Source organism: Haliaeetus leucocephalus, unplaced genomic scaffold (genome assembly GCF_000737465.1).
Source record: "Haliaeetus leucocephalus isolate CR32 unplaced genomic scaffold, Haliaeetus_leucocephalus-4.0 Scaffold162, whole genome shotgun sequence".
Lineage (NCBI taxonomy): Eukaryota > Metazoa > Chordata > Aves > Accipitriformes > Accipitridae > Haliaeetus > Haliaeetus leucocephalus.
In genome coordinates, this window is record NW_010972598.1 from 10,311,378 (window position 1) to 10,326,679 (window position 15,302).

Below are 15,302 nucleotides of genomic sequence, written 5' to 3' on the forward strand. Positions count from 1 at the left end.
CATCTCCACACTTAGGCAGTTCTGCAGAAAGATAATTCCTTCTGCATCTATTGCTTTCCCGAATGTTTTCTTCCAACTTACTCTGACAAAAATTGCAAACACTAAGGATCTTTCTGCTTCATCTCTTGTTCTGTAGCTGGAGTAGGAGCCTAACAGGGAGTGCATTCACTGCAGAGCTCAGGATTGGAGGGAGTATCTGGGTAAAGAATCAGCAGGAGTTGAGACAATAATTCACATTTGTTTATTGCTGCCCATGGGGAAGAAGACCTTCAACTCCCCGACTGAGTGTGCATGGCAGGAGGCCAGGCTGTAGGATGGGGAAACCGGGAATCCCATTCTGTGGCAGGAGGGATTGCTGCTGTTCAGCAGAAAAACCTCCCGCAGTTGCTCAAACTCGCAAGAACAGCTCTTCCAGAGCAGAAACGCTGGGGAACCAGGGAGGTGGTGATAAAGCAGCAGGGTACAGACAAATACTGTCCGGAACACACGGGGCGGTCGGGAAGGAAGCAGCACGCGGTGCGGAGAGGGCTGGCTTTGGTTTACGGAGGCTCCCGGTGTCCCAGCCCATCTCACTGGGAAGCCAGCAAGCCAAATGGCATTGCACTGTTTTAGTGTCAAGGCTTGGTGGAAGTCACAGCCGTTCCCAGAGCTTTCTGGAGCTCTGAAAGCACATGAATTATTGATAGGAAGGCCCTTTTCGCTTTCATCTTGGTGAGGATCAAGCCAGCCTGTGCAGGGAACACCAGAGTGGCACAGAGGCCTGCAGGACTCCCGCTTTTTTTTTTTTAAGGACCTTCCTCTTCTGCAAATTAATATTCTTATCAGTCTTTCTAAATTTAGTTTCTTATCATTTATTCATAATGACTTAAATCTGGTCCCAAGAGATTTTCATGGGTATTCAGTACAAGAGGAAACAAAGTAATACATTCAAAAGAAAGTATGCTACAAATGTAATAATGGAATGCCAATTAGAGACATTCGTCTGACCAATTTCTATGGGAAATTGCTCTGATTATTCTATTTCCTCCATCCATTGTTCATTCTTACACAATTTTCTTTGAGGCTAAGTATCCAGCACCTATAGGAAAGTGCAGAAGCATGGGAGACAGTAGATTGGCAGCTTGGGTTTGGGCACAACAAAAGCTCTTCCCACCCTGTAATTAGTACGTAACCAGATTTCACTCTCCTTGTTTAAAGCTGCTTTTGCAGCTTCATTGTCCTTTATATGGGACTGAGGGAATGAGTTACCCGTATCTTCTATCCTGAATCAGTTCTCTCCCCATAGTCTAAGGGGTCTGCTAAATCTGGCTGGACCCAGAGATGCAGCCCCAGAATGAGTCAGGGGGGTCTCACGACCATAGTTCTTCTATTTGCCACGCAAGCAGAGATGACCTTGTACACGGTGTTTGTACAGAGCAGGCTGCACAGGTTGGGCACTTGTGATAATAGCAGGTAGCAAAAGAATTCAGGAAGGTAAAGTAGTTCATAGACCTCATGTCCGTGACTACAGAAATCATCTACAGCGCAGACAAAGACAAAGAAATCTTCATTTCTAGTGCTGTAAATGAACACATTGTGAAAAGTTATTCTACACGGTGCCTTGACTGTTGTACGAGTGACTGAAGGTACGCGTGCCCTCAGCTCAGCCCTGTTCCCAACGCAAAGGGATGTGCAGGGCAGCAGAAACACAACAGATTTTGACAGAGCTGCACCTAGGTTTTTGTAGCTTTCTACAAGCAATTACCTCTTCTGTGCAAAGAAAGTTAATTTTGAAATCCGGACCTGGTACTTCTGCCGAAGTGCAGAGCACGGCTGGGTCATCGCAGCACTTTGGGTCTCAAGCGCGGGGTGAAGCAAACGTAGATGGGCTCCACGTTGGGGTGCCAGGTAAGGGAGCCAGCCCTCCTGCATACCTTGGCGAGTGTTTTGCCCACCGGTTTTTGCTGTTCTCGTTGTTGTTGGTTAGTGTCAAGACTGTCCTCTTCCTTATAACTCGGTCTGAAGCCAGTGGATTGCAGTTGCCAAGGCAACAAAACATTTTATGTAGCTGTCACACTTTATATAATTAAAAAAATAAGGGCGGGGGGAGCAGTTTGTAAAGGAAAGGGATTTTGCTCTGGGACAGGTTAGCAGGGAAGGTGATTGCAGGCTGGAAGCTGGTAGCACCCAAAAAATAGCAGGTAGGCGAGTCTTCTGAAAAGCTGCTTTAGGAGAGAAGAACTTTTATGAGGAATGAGTCAAGTTGTGGATATTTATTACAGTTCTTGAGAGCTCTCCAGAGAGCAGCACACAACTGAGCCGCTGCTAGAGTTGCTTTAAATAACCCGCTATATAGCAGCCCTTGAACTACTGCTTAGCAGCCCATGTTATTTGGACCTCCATCGCTTCTCAGCGCGGGCGCTAATGGTGCTGGAGCTCCATTAGCAAAGCAGGAATTCAAGGCTGCGTACCCTGCAGCTGACCTGGTCTTCCTTTGGGGGTGTCTGGCAGGGAGAGCTCAGCTCTTTGCTTACAGGAATTTCAGGGGCTCACCTGAATGCTTCTGGCTGGATTTGTTTGACCAAAAGATGGGAAAATGGGGGGTTGGGAGGAAAGCTGAAAGTGTCTTGGCTGCTATTTTTGGTGTTGAATAAAAGATGCAGGAGGAGGTAGCTAATATTGAGCTAGTCCTTATCCCTCTGGCCAATGAATATGCAAAGCAAGATAATGTCTACTAGCTCCCATTTTTTTTCTTCAGGGTGCATGTACTTTAAGCCGTATTTTTGAAAAGAAAGGAAAAATGCATCCTTTTTTTATCCTATCATAAAGTCAGGAACTGGGGTGAGAGTTGGATACGGGAGAATATTTCTTTTAAGGCATCACAAATCTGGCATCCAGCCTGTTTACGTCAGGGGTCAGGCAGTGTTCGTCTTCGCTCTGATGGCACTGTGCATTCACACAGAGCAGCTGGGCGAGGACTGCTTTTAAATGTGCTAGGAAGCAGAGCTTCAGCTCGCAGCTCTGATAAGCGACGCTGGTGGCTGCATGCACACGCGCCGGCCCAGAAGAAGGTTTTGAAATGTGGCTGGACTCTGGAACATCTGCGGCGGGGAGGAGCACTAAACCTTTAATTAGGGATTTATGAACTGTGTAGAGATGATTGAGTCATTGTTTGACTTGCTTTCCAGAAATAGATGTGGGGTTTTTTTTAATCTCCCCTTCTCCCTTCCTCCTCCCTGCGACGAGCAGAAGAGCAGCAGAATGACCAGCAAGGTGCAAGGCAGGCGGCGGTGCCGGTGCCCGCTTCGGCTGGACCGTGGTCAGCACCAGCAGCTCCGTTTCTATGGGGACCAGTGGCAGCTGAAACACCGGCTCCTGAGGAGCTGCAGGAAGGAGGGCACACATTATCTCCCAAATTTCTCGAGAGAATCACATGCCAGCCTTGCTCCTTACTGCTTGCCATAGGCTGCAAGAAACAAAACTTCCCTCTTTTCCTGGTTTGTGTAAACTGTCAAGGTGAAAAATCACTGCTAAAAGTGGTTTGCAACAAACAACAGAATTAAAGTCCCGGATAGTTGTGGAAGAAGCCAGAGGATATTCAAATTCTGGCGTCAAAGAAACGCTTGTGTGGAATATTAACTTAGGGCTTTGCAAAAAGCACTTCCCTCCTTTAATTAGCACGCACGGGCAGTGGGACCGGGCACAGGGTGCTGTGTTCGTCACTGCATCCAGGAGAAGAGAGCTGTGTTTGGGGACGATGCATCGGAGAGCCCAGTTCCAGGTCTGAAGTAGCTCCTGAGGGGCTTGCGGATGAAAGGACCAAAGATGCTGTTGGCAGAGTACCAGAGCTCAGACCCACATTTGATGTAAGTGCCATCTCTGGGCTGGTTGCAAATATATCAAATGCTATAATAATGTGCCGGATAGCGAGAGCTGTGAGCTGTCCTCCACCGTTCTGGCTGTCAGCGACTGGAGGCTGAGATCCAGCCCTAGTAATTAAGAGTCTGACTATATTGAGTATAATGATTCCCACTTCCATAAAGAAGATTTTTATCTTCTTGCCTTTATTTTGTCTCTTTGATCAGCCAGACCTCTCTGCCACATCTAGAGCTCACAAATGTATTGTGGGGCTTTATAACCACTCATTTACACATTCATAGATGCTAACACATGTCTAGGTTTCCCTTTCAAACTCATGCTTTCTGATTAATTTTAGGATTTTTGCAGAGAGGGGACCCAATCCTTCAGCTATCGTTAGGGTAAGATCAATTCAACCTACCAAAGGAGCGCAGTATCTGGTCAAAATGAATTCCTAGGGGTTGAGAATGGTCATTTCTAGTTTGGAAGGTGTGCTTCAAAGACCTTTCTGCACAGCCCTTCACCTAGTCGTTGGGTTGCACCCTGTGAAAGCCCAGACAATTAATGGCCTGCTGAGGAGCAAATGACAGCAGGCTTGGTGCCTGTGCATTCCCCCCTCCCCCCTTTTTTTTTTTTTTCAGATTGAGAACACAGATGTCTAATTGGAATAGGGTATTTATTAACATAAGCCGTTTGGCTATTCAGAAATCAGCGCTAATCAAAATATTGTAAATATCATGCCTGGAGAAATGTCACCCTTCACCATGATTGCATTTCCATATTTTTTCCAATCTATTTGAGAAAGCATAAACAAGTATTTACAGCCTGTTGGGACTGAAACACGTTCCCGGTTGCGGTATCTGACATAGCAAACGCGTGCGCAGGAGGAGCGGCGAAGGCAGGGCCGTTCCCCGGGTGCTGCGGATGCGGGTCCTGGGTGTTCGCTCCGAGGTGGGTGCTCTGCCTCTGCGGCTGTCCCTGCTCCGGGGGCTCTGGATGTTTATTCATGCTGAAAAGCAGGAGACAGAACTAGAGGAAGGCTTTGGTGGCTCCTGGACTGACTTTGTTTGTGTCAGGCTTTATGCAAAATGTTACTTCTGTTTCCCCCGGGCTTTTGCAGCCCCATCCCTGGTGCTGCGAGGCTGAGCTCCCTCCTGCGCATCCTCACCCAGAACAAATGCACTCTTTGATGTAAGAATTCCAATAAATTTCAGGAAATTATAGTAAACACTTGAGTAGTACTGTGCACTTTACAACCAAGCCAAATGATTTTTTTCTTACCTTGACGACAGCAACTTTTGTCAGGAGATGTAACAATTTCCACGCGCTTTCCGTAACATATAGTGGCTGATGCCTAAAATATAAAGAAGCCTTTAGAATGATAATAACTCCAGAAGATGAATAGTTATAAAAGGTAGACGGAATCGAAAGGCATTTTAATTTGTCATTATTTCAGTTCCAGAGAGCAGCTGAGTAATTACACTGCCTATGAAGAGAGAGTGTGTAATACTTTCTCTCATTATAGGATTACATTTTCTCCCTTCCCTTTTAATGTAAGTGAAAATAAAGCTATCTCTGATATCTTCTGTTTTGATCATAATTTGAAAGCCCCAGAATGGCTCGTGCAACTTTGTTTCGTGGTGTCGGGTGTACAGATTAATTATTTTAACGCAACGCATAAACAGCGGCCTGATTTCTCGGAGCGTAAACCCGAGATCGCCAACGCTTGCTGAATGAGAAATTCCTCACTGGCCAAAACCGCGTTGGGTCACGACCGAGGCAGGTTTTGCAGGGTTGGGTAGGCTCTTTGCTGGGGTTGCCTGGGCTAAGATGGGGACAGACGCGTGGGCTGGTGCGCAGAAACCAGCTCTGGAGCAGGAATGGCAGGGTGGGGAGTGACTTCTGCTTCGTGTCTGTCTTGCAGCCTGAAGAACCAGTAGTAGTTTGTCAGTCGAGACAAAGAAAACCACCAAGGCTTCTTCTGCAGAGGAGCTGGTCAGCGAGGAGAGGATGCTTTCTTGGACAATGATCCTGTGTGGATTCGATAATTAACATGTAACTAACCTTCACTTTGGACAAATACATGGATTTTTTTTTTTTTAATTTTGTGGTGAGTTAAAATATTTCAATGGATTTTTTTACCCTTTCAAGATAATATTTATTCAGCACAGAGTCTAGAGTATGATAACTATCCTGTAAATACAGCACTTAATCATCACTCATCTTCAGAGACAGTGGAAACAAATACTTTTTCATATTTATTCTTAGATTTCTCCCAAGAGTATGAAATTATTCTATTACATTATCCATGATAGTGATGTAATCAGTCTTCAATCAGAAATAAACATACTTTCTTCACCTTCTCCAGCATGGTTTGTGTCAACACATAAAGAGCAGCAAAAAATGAATCATGGGGATTGTATGACGGATGAATTTTCTCCTTCCCTCTTTGTCTTCAGAGAAACAAACGGTTCACTGAGCAAAGAAAACTAAAACGAAAGCGTAAAATCCTTTCCCTGCCAGTAGGATTCCTACAGGTTAGACGGAAGCCGTTCGCTTTATCGACTATTGCTGATGCGAACCCAAAGCCAGACCTCGGTCTGCCCACCGGCCATTCCTGGGAGCGGGCAGCCCTCCGGGAAAGCTGCGGGAAGGACGGTGGGACCGGACCGGCAGCAACGCCTGAACTTGCCGGGCCGTACACCGGGAGACGGCGGAGAGGCGGCGTGCGGAGGTTGGTTTCAGGACACCGAGCTTGACCGTCACACATTCCCCCGAGCTGCCCTCGCCGTGTGGCCGGCTCCGGGCTGGAAGCCACAGCCCCGTGGCAGGGTGAGCCCTCGCCGGCGTCTGGGCGTTACCGGCGCTGAGTTTTGTGCTGGGGCAAAAATCCTCCTCCGTGCCCCGGTAGACCTCCGCCGAGGCACCGGTTGGCACCGGGCGACCTCCCCAGCCGCTCGCCGTCAGAGCCCGGCGCTGCCGAGCCGCGGGTCTCCCGCCAAGCTCCGGCGTTTCCCTGCCAGGTGGGCAGAGGGTTTGGACCGAATCGCTCTCCCCGCAGTGGAAAACCCTGTAAGTTTGCAGCCGCGTTTGCGCCGGGAGAGCCGAAGCGTTCAGCTGGGTCAAGGTCTGCAGGGAACGTTAGGAGCTGGATGGGTTGGAGACCCTCCGGGTGCTCGGGGTCTCTGGCAGCCCCTCCAGCTCCAGCCGGGGTCCCACCGCCCGTGCAGGACCCCCGGCCGACAGCTTCGCAGCCAGGGGCCCCGAGGCAGGGACTGCGGCTCGGGGGGTCCTTGCTCGCAGGGAGGAAAAAATCGACCGAAAACCAGCCTTAACTGTCCAAAAGGAACGCTGTTTGCGCAGACCCCAGCCGGATCCCAGTCCGCAGCATTTTGGTGCTCGTCTATAGGGAAGGTGTTTATCCCTCACTGGCTTTGGGGGGAGCGGAAAAAAAAGTAATTCTATCCACTGGGAAGAGGGAGCTCGCAAGGATTTTAGTTTTTCTGCTGCAGTCAGCACAAAGAGACCAGGTTTCTTACCTAACCCGCTGCAATGCAAAGAGCTGCAATAAACATGATCCGGTTTCACGTAGGTACTACGAGCAATGCAAAACAAACCTCGCTGTGCCCTGTTACACAAACTCGGTGAGTGCACTTTGCATGCAGAGAACCTGTCTTGTGAATGCTGCTGGAGATTAAGCACCACCTTTTTAAAGAGCAATCTGGTTGTTTTATGTATGTGTAGTAGCACAATTCTTCTGAGACTGTGGCCATTTCCCTGCTTCTGCATCTCTGAAATAACAGGCTTTGACGTTTCCTTTTTGTGCACACTCGGCTAGAGGCTCTCTTGTGTCTTTGGAAGGGAGCAGTGATGTGTATGGATCCATCAGTTCATTTGCCAGGAATCCCAGCAAGGTGCAAATTCACTTCTCCAGCATCTCAAGGAAGAGCAGTGACCTGCTGCTACTGGCTCCGCATCAGGGAAAGTTAATTTAATCCACAGCTCACCACCGTGGCCTGCAGGTTTGTGAATTTTCTGCCAAGTTAACAAATCGTACATAGATGATTAATCTGTGTCCTCCATCCGCTTCTCTATACCTTAATAAACCAAAGCAAAGCTCTGCATTTTGGTGTTGAGTAGCGCTCTGTGCTTCAGGTGAGAGATGTTTGGGCACGTCACTTGGAAAACTGCGGTTGTGATGCAAATGTCATTTTATATGTTCATAGAATTATTACTATTATTGTATATTTGTAATATGGTAGCCCATAAGATACAAAGCTCTGTAGCAGAGGATGCTGTAGGTGCTGCTCGGTAACCTTGATCTGTCTCACTCTGAGGGAAGCAACACCCAAAGGGTTTGTACGGCAGACCAGTCTGGAGTGGCAGACGTGCATGTGAAATCAAGGCAGCTTCACTGTAAGCCTATGCTGAACCATATTTTGGGGAAAGGCAATATTTCAAGTCATTAAGTGGCAGGCAGCACATGCTAAGAAGTAATTGTCCTGAAGCCAGTGCTGGTACCTGTAGGACTCCGTCAGTACAAGCCATTCTACTTGTAAATGAGCCCGTGGGATGAAGTGGGAGCAGGCTTTTTGTGGAGGGGACCTTGTGATGCCAGAGGAAGAAAAATAGTCTTAATCTGCTGCTGACAGGGTTCTGTTTTTCATATCTTTCCCTACTGGGGGAAGAAGTTCATCTTCTGAGGCTGGCTGGAGCGGAGCATGGGCTGCAGGCAGCTGCAGGGCGTTCCTGCTGCAGCTCCGCGACACGCGCCGCAGGGACCGGTGCCACGGAAAGCTGCTTTGGCTTTTCTTCACGATGATAATATTGTGTAACTGGCTTCTTAATTACCATCTCATCTGGGACTCTGAAATCCCTCACTACCTCACTGCTAGGGTCACCCTTTTAGTGAAAACAAACCTATTTTTGTCAGTGGAAATAATTCTTTTACCTTGCAAAGGCAATTAAAGCCCAAACTGAACAGATTTATTTTTAAAAGACTCTTTCCAAATCTTCAGGAGAGAAGGGAAATAATTCTCCTAAATAAGGAGGAAGATCAATAATAAACGTTGCTTCACAGAAACGCATGTTATGTTGCCTGCCAGCAGCAAAGACTAAATAGACCCCTTCTATTCTAAGGAGAAATGAGACTCCTGGGATTTGGGTTTGGTGTTTTTTTTGCCGTAACATATGAAATCTGTTGGCAAATATACTTAATAGGCAATGTGCAGTGCTTTATCTTCATTTGGCATTTAATCAAAGGGACATGCTACATCTCTATAATAGCTGGGCTAATTGACTTGACGGAACAGAGCAATCCAATTGGTCATCTTCATATTTGGTGAAATGAATATGAATATCATCATGTGTGATGACAGAGGTTACAGGCAATGTGGGGCAAAGTCCCTGACTCGTACACTTGAGCTGTGACAGGTAGGAGACAGCCACAAAACTCACATTGAATTATAAAGTTTGCCCAACTGTCTTTATCTGCTTTGAAAATCCTTCCTGTTGCATTTTGTTTGTGCTTGGTTTAGTCTAGCTGAAGTGGCGTAGGGAAAGAGAGAGAGAAGCACCAGACCTATTCAAAGTTAGCACTTAGTGCTTTTAAAACTCTCCCCGCTCATGTGTGTGGTGAGCAATGGCAGTTTGTGGCCCAGGGGACACCTACGGAGCTTTGGCCACGTAACCCGTGACAGCAGCGGGCACAGACTCCGACCGGTGCTGACGTTTGTTTCAAATAGATGTACAGGATGCTGTTACATACTTGAAGAATGTTTTCTGCTTGCAGAAGGGACAAATGAAGTAAGTTACAAATGCTTCTAGCGTACAGTTTGTCTGGAAGTGATTTTTCCCTTCACCTTGCTGCCTTGTATTGCTGGGGGGGAGAGTGGGAATCCACGGAGCTAATCACAAAACCTTGTCCCTTCAGTGCTCTTGCCTCTTCTTCACTCATTCCTGCCGATTTCATGTTACGTATTTAAGAAATATTTTATATGCAAGTGGGGTAATTTGTGCGCCTCTCTTTGCATATGCTCACGTATGCAATACCTGCATCGTTTTATGTATACGACATTGCAGTTGTGTTCGGAGGCTCCTGCGCCTACAGCTTTCTCCTGTTCGAAAGCTCATGGCAGAGGGGAGGTGCCTGCAAAATGGAGTTATCCCCTGCGCTGTGCTCCAGGTCTGTACTTTGCAGTGCACCAGCCAGCAGCATCTCATTTCCTCTGCCTTGCTAAGGGGATCTAAACAGAGAGAAGGAACCGAGTCGGAAGAGAGACCTTTGCTTTTCCACATCCCGGAGGCTGCCTGGAGCTCCGCTCGTCGGGAGCATCGGCCCCGGCTGGGCTGCGGGGTGTGCTTGTGCCTTCGGTCTTGAGAAGGGAAGGGTCAGATGCACTGCAGAATCTAATTGTTTACTCGCTGGGGACAGTAAAAGATACTGAAGAAGCTCTATATGATTAATTAGTGCTCTTGCATTAATGCCTTTCATGTGTGGAGGAGAATGGGTTGTTCACAGATGAGTAAGCATCTCCTTAGGTTTCATAGCTGTGGGGCTGTTTCATTTATTGTGGTTTGGGTAGTAACATAAGACGCCAGTGTTTCTGAAGCTAAACTGCCTTTTTACAGTGAGAATGATTTATAGAAATAGGGCACATCATTCTTGCATGTGCAGCCTGACTTTTTTGAGCCTCCTTCCCCCCAAATTCTTCCTTTCTGCAGCCTGTGTGTGCCTTCCTGCAAGCTGCACCCAGGGTGCTGCAGAGGCGATTTTGTCAGGAGAGAAAAAAAAAAATCTCCTAACTTGTGTGCTCAAGTAATCACTACAAGCTAATTGCAGCAAATTAATTACAGCACAAACACAATTTCTTTCCCTAGGCAGGTGTGTAGACAGCCCTGATGCTGCTGCAGTGAGCTGGGTTGAACTCGGCCTCCGATACCCAGCCCGTACAAGTCTGTTTGCCCTTCTCCCCTGGCTGTCCTGCTTGGCCTGGAGTTGGTGGCTTGCTTGGTCTGAGAGAATGACCAAAGACAGAGGACATCCCCCCGCTCTGTCCTGCTTCGAACTGGAGTAACTAGAGCAGCACAATATTTGCATTTGTTGCCAATATTGTGCTGGTCCAGCCGACCAGGCTTTGGTCCCTAAATCCTTCTGATCTCTTGCTTTTCCTAAGTTCATTAGGCCTTCAAAGCAAGACATAAAAAGACAAATCTCCTAGTGGTAAGTCAGTGATCCCTGCAGAAATGCCTCCAGATTGCATGCTCTTCTCTGATGTTGAGATTGGTACACAGTCCAAGGCTTAAATGCTGTGTGCAGAAACATTAGAGATCTTTGAAAATGGATGCAGTGCAACCATTGCATGCCCCAAGGTTACTTTAAATTGAAGGGTGAAAACATTTGCATATATTTTTTTCATTTTACAAAAACCCAAAACGTACTCTGCATTTTTGATGCAAAACACCTATACGTTACATAATTTAATTTTGTCTGTTCTGGCCAAATGTTTTCCCAGCTTAAAATTCCATGCAAGATACTCTGTAAAGAAAGTAAATCTCAATAATTAAGTGTCAATCTGGTTGTGTCTTGCCACACACACACTTCTAAGGAGCAGTGCTAACTGGAATACCGCTGGCACTGGGAGACAGATGGAAATGTGATTATCAACACCAAAACTGTAATCTTTTAGACATGTTTCATTAGGGTTTTGTAGTGCATACTAATACAGTTTTTCAGGCTCTGGCGCAAATACATTAGGTTATGTTTTGGGCGGCAAGACGCTAACTTTCTGTAGTGTCCTATGCTCAGACATAATACAGCACAAATAATGCATGTTTTTTAACTGGCTGCTTGTGCTAAGGCAATAGAGCTCTATGGCAACAGTGTGTAAAGTAACTCTATCGTGAGACATACTACTTAATACAAAGAAGTTAATCATGGGAGAAGAATGCTCCTAGTACGTAAGTGGTACTTTCTTTGTTAAGTTCCTATTGCATCAACTTAATTAGCAAGTCCTGACCTTTAAAAGCACCTTCCATAATCTTCAAATGATGTATGTGGAAGTCTGCATTCCTCCTTCTGGCTGTGCTAGCAGCTTTCTGCACTTGTCTGGATTCGTCTGAACTCCTCGAGCATGTGACCGTTAACTGAAAGTCCTCTCCCCCCAGTGAGAGGCTATTGGGAATCTCCAGATCTGTTGCAGATCTGCAAGACAGGGAAGACCCAATTTGGTGGTTAAACATTCAGGATCTCGAGAGAGAGAGAAAGCAAATATCTATTAACATTGTAAAGTGTTCCCTAATTAAATTACTGCACTGAGCTCAATTGCAAGACTTCAGGATAAATTTTCTAGTCTAATTTCTATTTCTACTGTCAGAATAGGGATGATGGAGCTGGTCCTGTTGACCCAGTGATGTTTATCTTCACTAAGTGTGTTCTCCTGGCTTTAAGGAGCTGGGTTGGGAGACAGCTGCAGAACTCTTCAAGCCAGAGCAATGTATTGCGCTTTTATACCGCTTTCTTACATATTACTTGTACCCTAAGTCACAGGAGATCTAAAGCAAACTCTATAAAATTCCTTCTCTATATCATATCCTCATTTTCCCAGCACCTTTGTGCATCTCGTAATCCTGCCAGTACTACTAAAAATCATCTCTGAGTGCAGCTAGCTTGTACTCTTGCCAGGACCTCATTTCATATCCTTCAACAGAGGGGTTGCAGATTGGGGTTTTGCTAAAGGCATGGGGCAGAACATGAGCAGCTGATGCTGAACAGTTATCCTGGACATCTCTCCATGACGGTCTTGTCCACTTCCCCCGCCTTTGGCATGGTGACTGCAGATGCCAAGCCTTAGAAGTAGCATTAATCCCATCCCATCTTCGACGGGGCTGTTATCACATACCATCTTGTGAAGGAGCATGTTTAATGTCATCAGTACAACGTGAGAGCCGTAAATGCACCAGGGTCCTCAATCACCCCAGCCAGCCTCACCTGCTCCTCGCCACGCATCCCCAGCCCATGGGTCCTGGAGCTGCATTTAAGCCCCGTCTGTCCCCCCAGCCCTTCCTCGAGCCGACTACTGGGAGCTGCAAGAGCCAGGCTGCTCCCTGGGAAAGCCAAGGAGGGAGCTGCAGGTACCCAGCTGCGCCGGAGGGACGGCATCGTCACCGGCAGAGCAGGTACCCAGGCAGGGCTGACGGCTGCAGCAGGTCCTGCCGGCAGCACCTGAGCTTAAATACAGAGCTGAGTGGATTTTTATCAGTCTCTGTAAGAAGCCTAGATGGGAGGGCTCTTATTTGCAGATACCGCCCTGGAGGTTTTGCTTATGTTGGTGCAGCAGGGCTGGTGACAGCTCACTCGCCTCGATGGTGTAGGCTGGGTTTGCCATGCCAGTGCTTGAAAGGGAGCAGTTTAAGCAGCATCCCCTCCGCGGGCCACTGCTCGCTAATCGAGCCTCGTAGCGTGCTCTTAGGTCTTTCACAATAGCCTTTGTCTAATATGTTTTTAATCAGTGTGTGCATTTCAATTTGCATATTAATAGCAAGGAGATGTTATTATCTGCTGCTGGTGATGAGATGGTTGTCAAGCTCATCTTTCCAGTCCGAGGAAAGAAAGAAACTGCATCTATTGTATAAAAAATGAAATTGCAGAAAACACATGTTTGGCATCTACCATACTCTGCCTCTATCTTTCTTTATCGCTGTCTTTATTTTCCTCTTAATAGCTCTCATGGATGGATTCATTAATCTTTTTTTTTTTTCCTTAGAACAAGGATCATTTAACAGGAGAGTAAGACAGGATTTCATGCCTGTTGTGACAGCTCCAAGCTAGCCTAAATATCACATTTTTGCTGGGTGCTTTTGACTTGCAAAATGGCAAAAGGTTGACCCAGTCTAGGAGTCCATTTATTGCAGCCGACTCCAGCAGAATAATTAAAATGCCAGTAATGAACTGCTCACTCTCCAGGTTTTGGCATTTCACAGCTGCCGTAGGTGTTGGCTTCATCAGCCCGGTGCCAGTGACCGGGACGCGGCAGCGGAGCCGCCTCTCACGGTCCGTACGGCAGCAGCGGTGCCCGGGGGGGCATAGATGGGGGGGGCAGATGGACCGTGGCACTGTGCAGCACTGAGGCGTGCAGGGGGGAGCATGACAAGCGAGGGCTCGTGAAATGGCCCAGAACAAGCCCCGAGTACAAATTCCTTATGCTGACAGCGTTTTCTACACCTTCGCTTTGTAAGACTGCAGGAGGAGCGATGCTCTTGTCCCAGGTCCTCGGGCTGAGCAAAGGGGCAATGTTTTGATGTGGGACTAGGTGACTTAGGAGCTGAGCTCCGTGGGCTTCCAACTCGCATCCCCCGCTGTCTGTGCTTAATCTGAAATCACCCCCGGCTTTTCTGCAGATCGCAGCACGAGGAGGTTGTTTATCTTGTCTTCTTTCTGCTTTTCCTCTCCCCTTCCTTGGCTGTTCCCTGCTGTTGCAGATGCACAGACTTTCAGCGCAGCCAGTTCCCGGGGCTGTCCCTGCTTTCAGCTTCAGGAGGTGATTTTCTGTGCTCTGGTTTTGCGCTCCACCTTCCCTCCTCCGTGTCTCAGCAGGAAAATGGTCTGGAGGCAAAAAGCCAAGACTGAAAGGAGAGAGATGAAAAGACAAATTAAAGAAATGGGAAACGGGGGGAAAAAAAATCCAGAAGAAAAAGCACATCCCCACCAGCCTGGCTCCACTAATTGCTGTCATAGCTCCCCACCAGAGAAGGGGCTGGAGGAGAAGCAAACCCTGTTGGCCAGCAAGGGTGGGTGCTGGGGTGGGTGCTGGGGAGCATGCCGAGTGCTGCTGAGATGGGAGCTGCTTTAAGTCAAGTTCAGGTTTAGCATCACTAAATTTTAAGCGTGCTCTCCTAATCTGGGATCAAAGGACACAGACAGTAAAGGGTGTTTGGAAGGGAGAACAGGGAGATATATATATATTTTTTTCTCCACTCTCCTCTGCCAACAAAGCTGCCCTTGCTGATCCTGAGGAGGAGCAAGGGGGGAGCACCGAGTTCCTGCAGCAGGAGACAAGGTCCCCCTGCTCCTACCTCCTATTGCTCTGGAAAGAGCAGAGCAGAAGACGGGGAAAGCCACCGTCAGTTCTCTCCGGAGCATTCCCGTCTGCTGTGCAAAATGACAGCAGCGGGCGCGTGACTGGAGACCACAATAGGCACCGCTCATGTAAACGCTACATAAATATTGAGTGACAATATTTTGAAAGAGGAACCTCTCAGCGATCTGTGAGCAGGGCGGCAGCACAGAATTAGGGGTTTTCAATCACACCAGCTCCAGAAGAAAAGAAGTGCGGCTGCTGATCTGAAATCAGCCTGCAGCTTCTGCAGCCACCCACTGCAGACCGTGCGGGACAAAAGGAACAGTATGAGGTAGAAAAAAAGCCTGTGAGCATTTGCTATAAAGAAAGTGGCTGGAGGAATGAGAC

General features: G+C 47.5%; 1 protein-coding gene across 1 annotated transcript in view; it reads left to right on the plus strand.

Moving 5' to 3' along the window:
- The window catches only part of ZMAT4 (zinc finger, matrin-type 4), a 50,351-nt gene extending 44,019 nt beyond the window's left edge, over positions 1-6,332 (plus strand). Inside the window, exon 6 of the mRNA XM_010562737.1 lies at positions 5,762-6,332. Coding sequence (XP_010561039.1) covers positions 5,762-5,777 — 16 coding nt within the window. The 3' untranslated portion in view covers positions 5,778-6,332. The remainder of the gene's footprint in view (positions 1-5,761) is intronic.
- Positions 6,333-15,302: the final 8,970 nt, after the last annotated feature.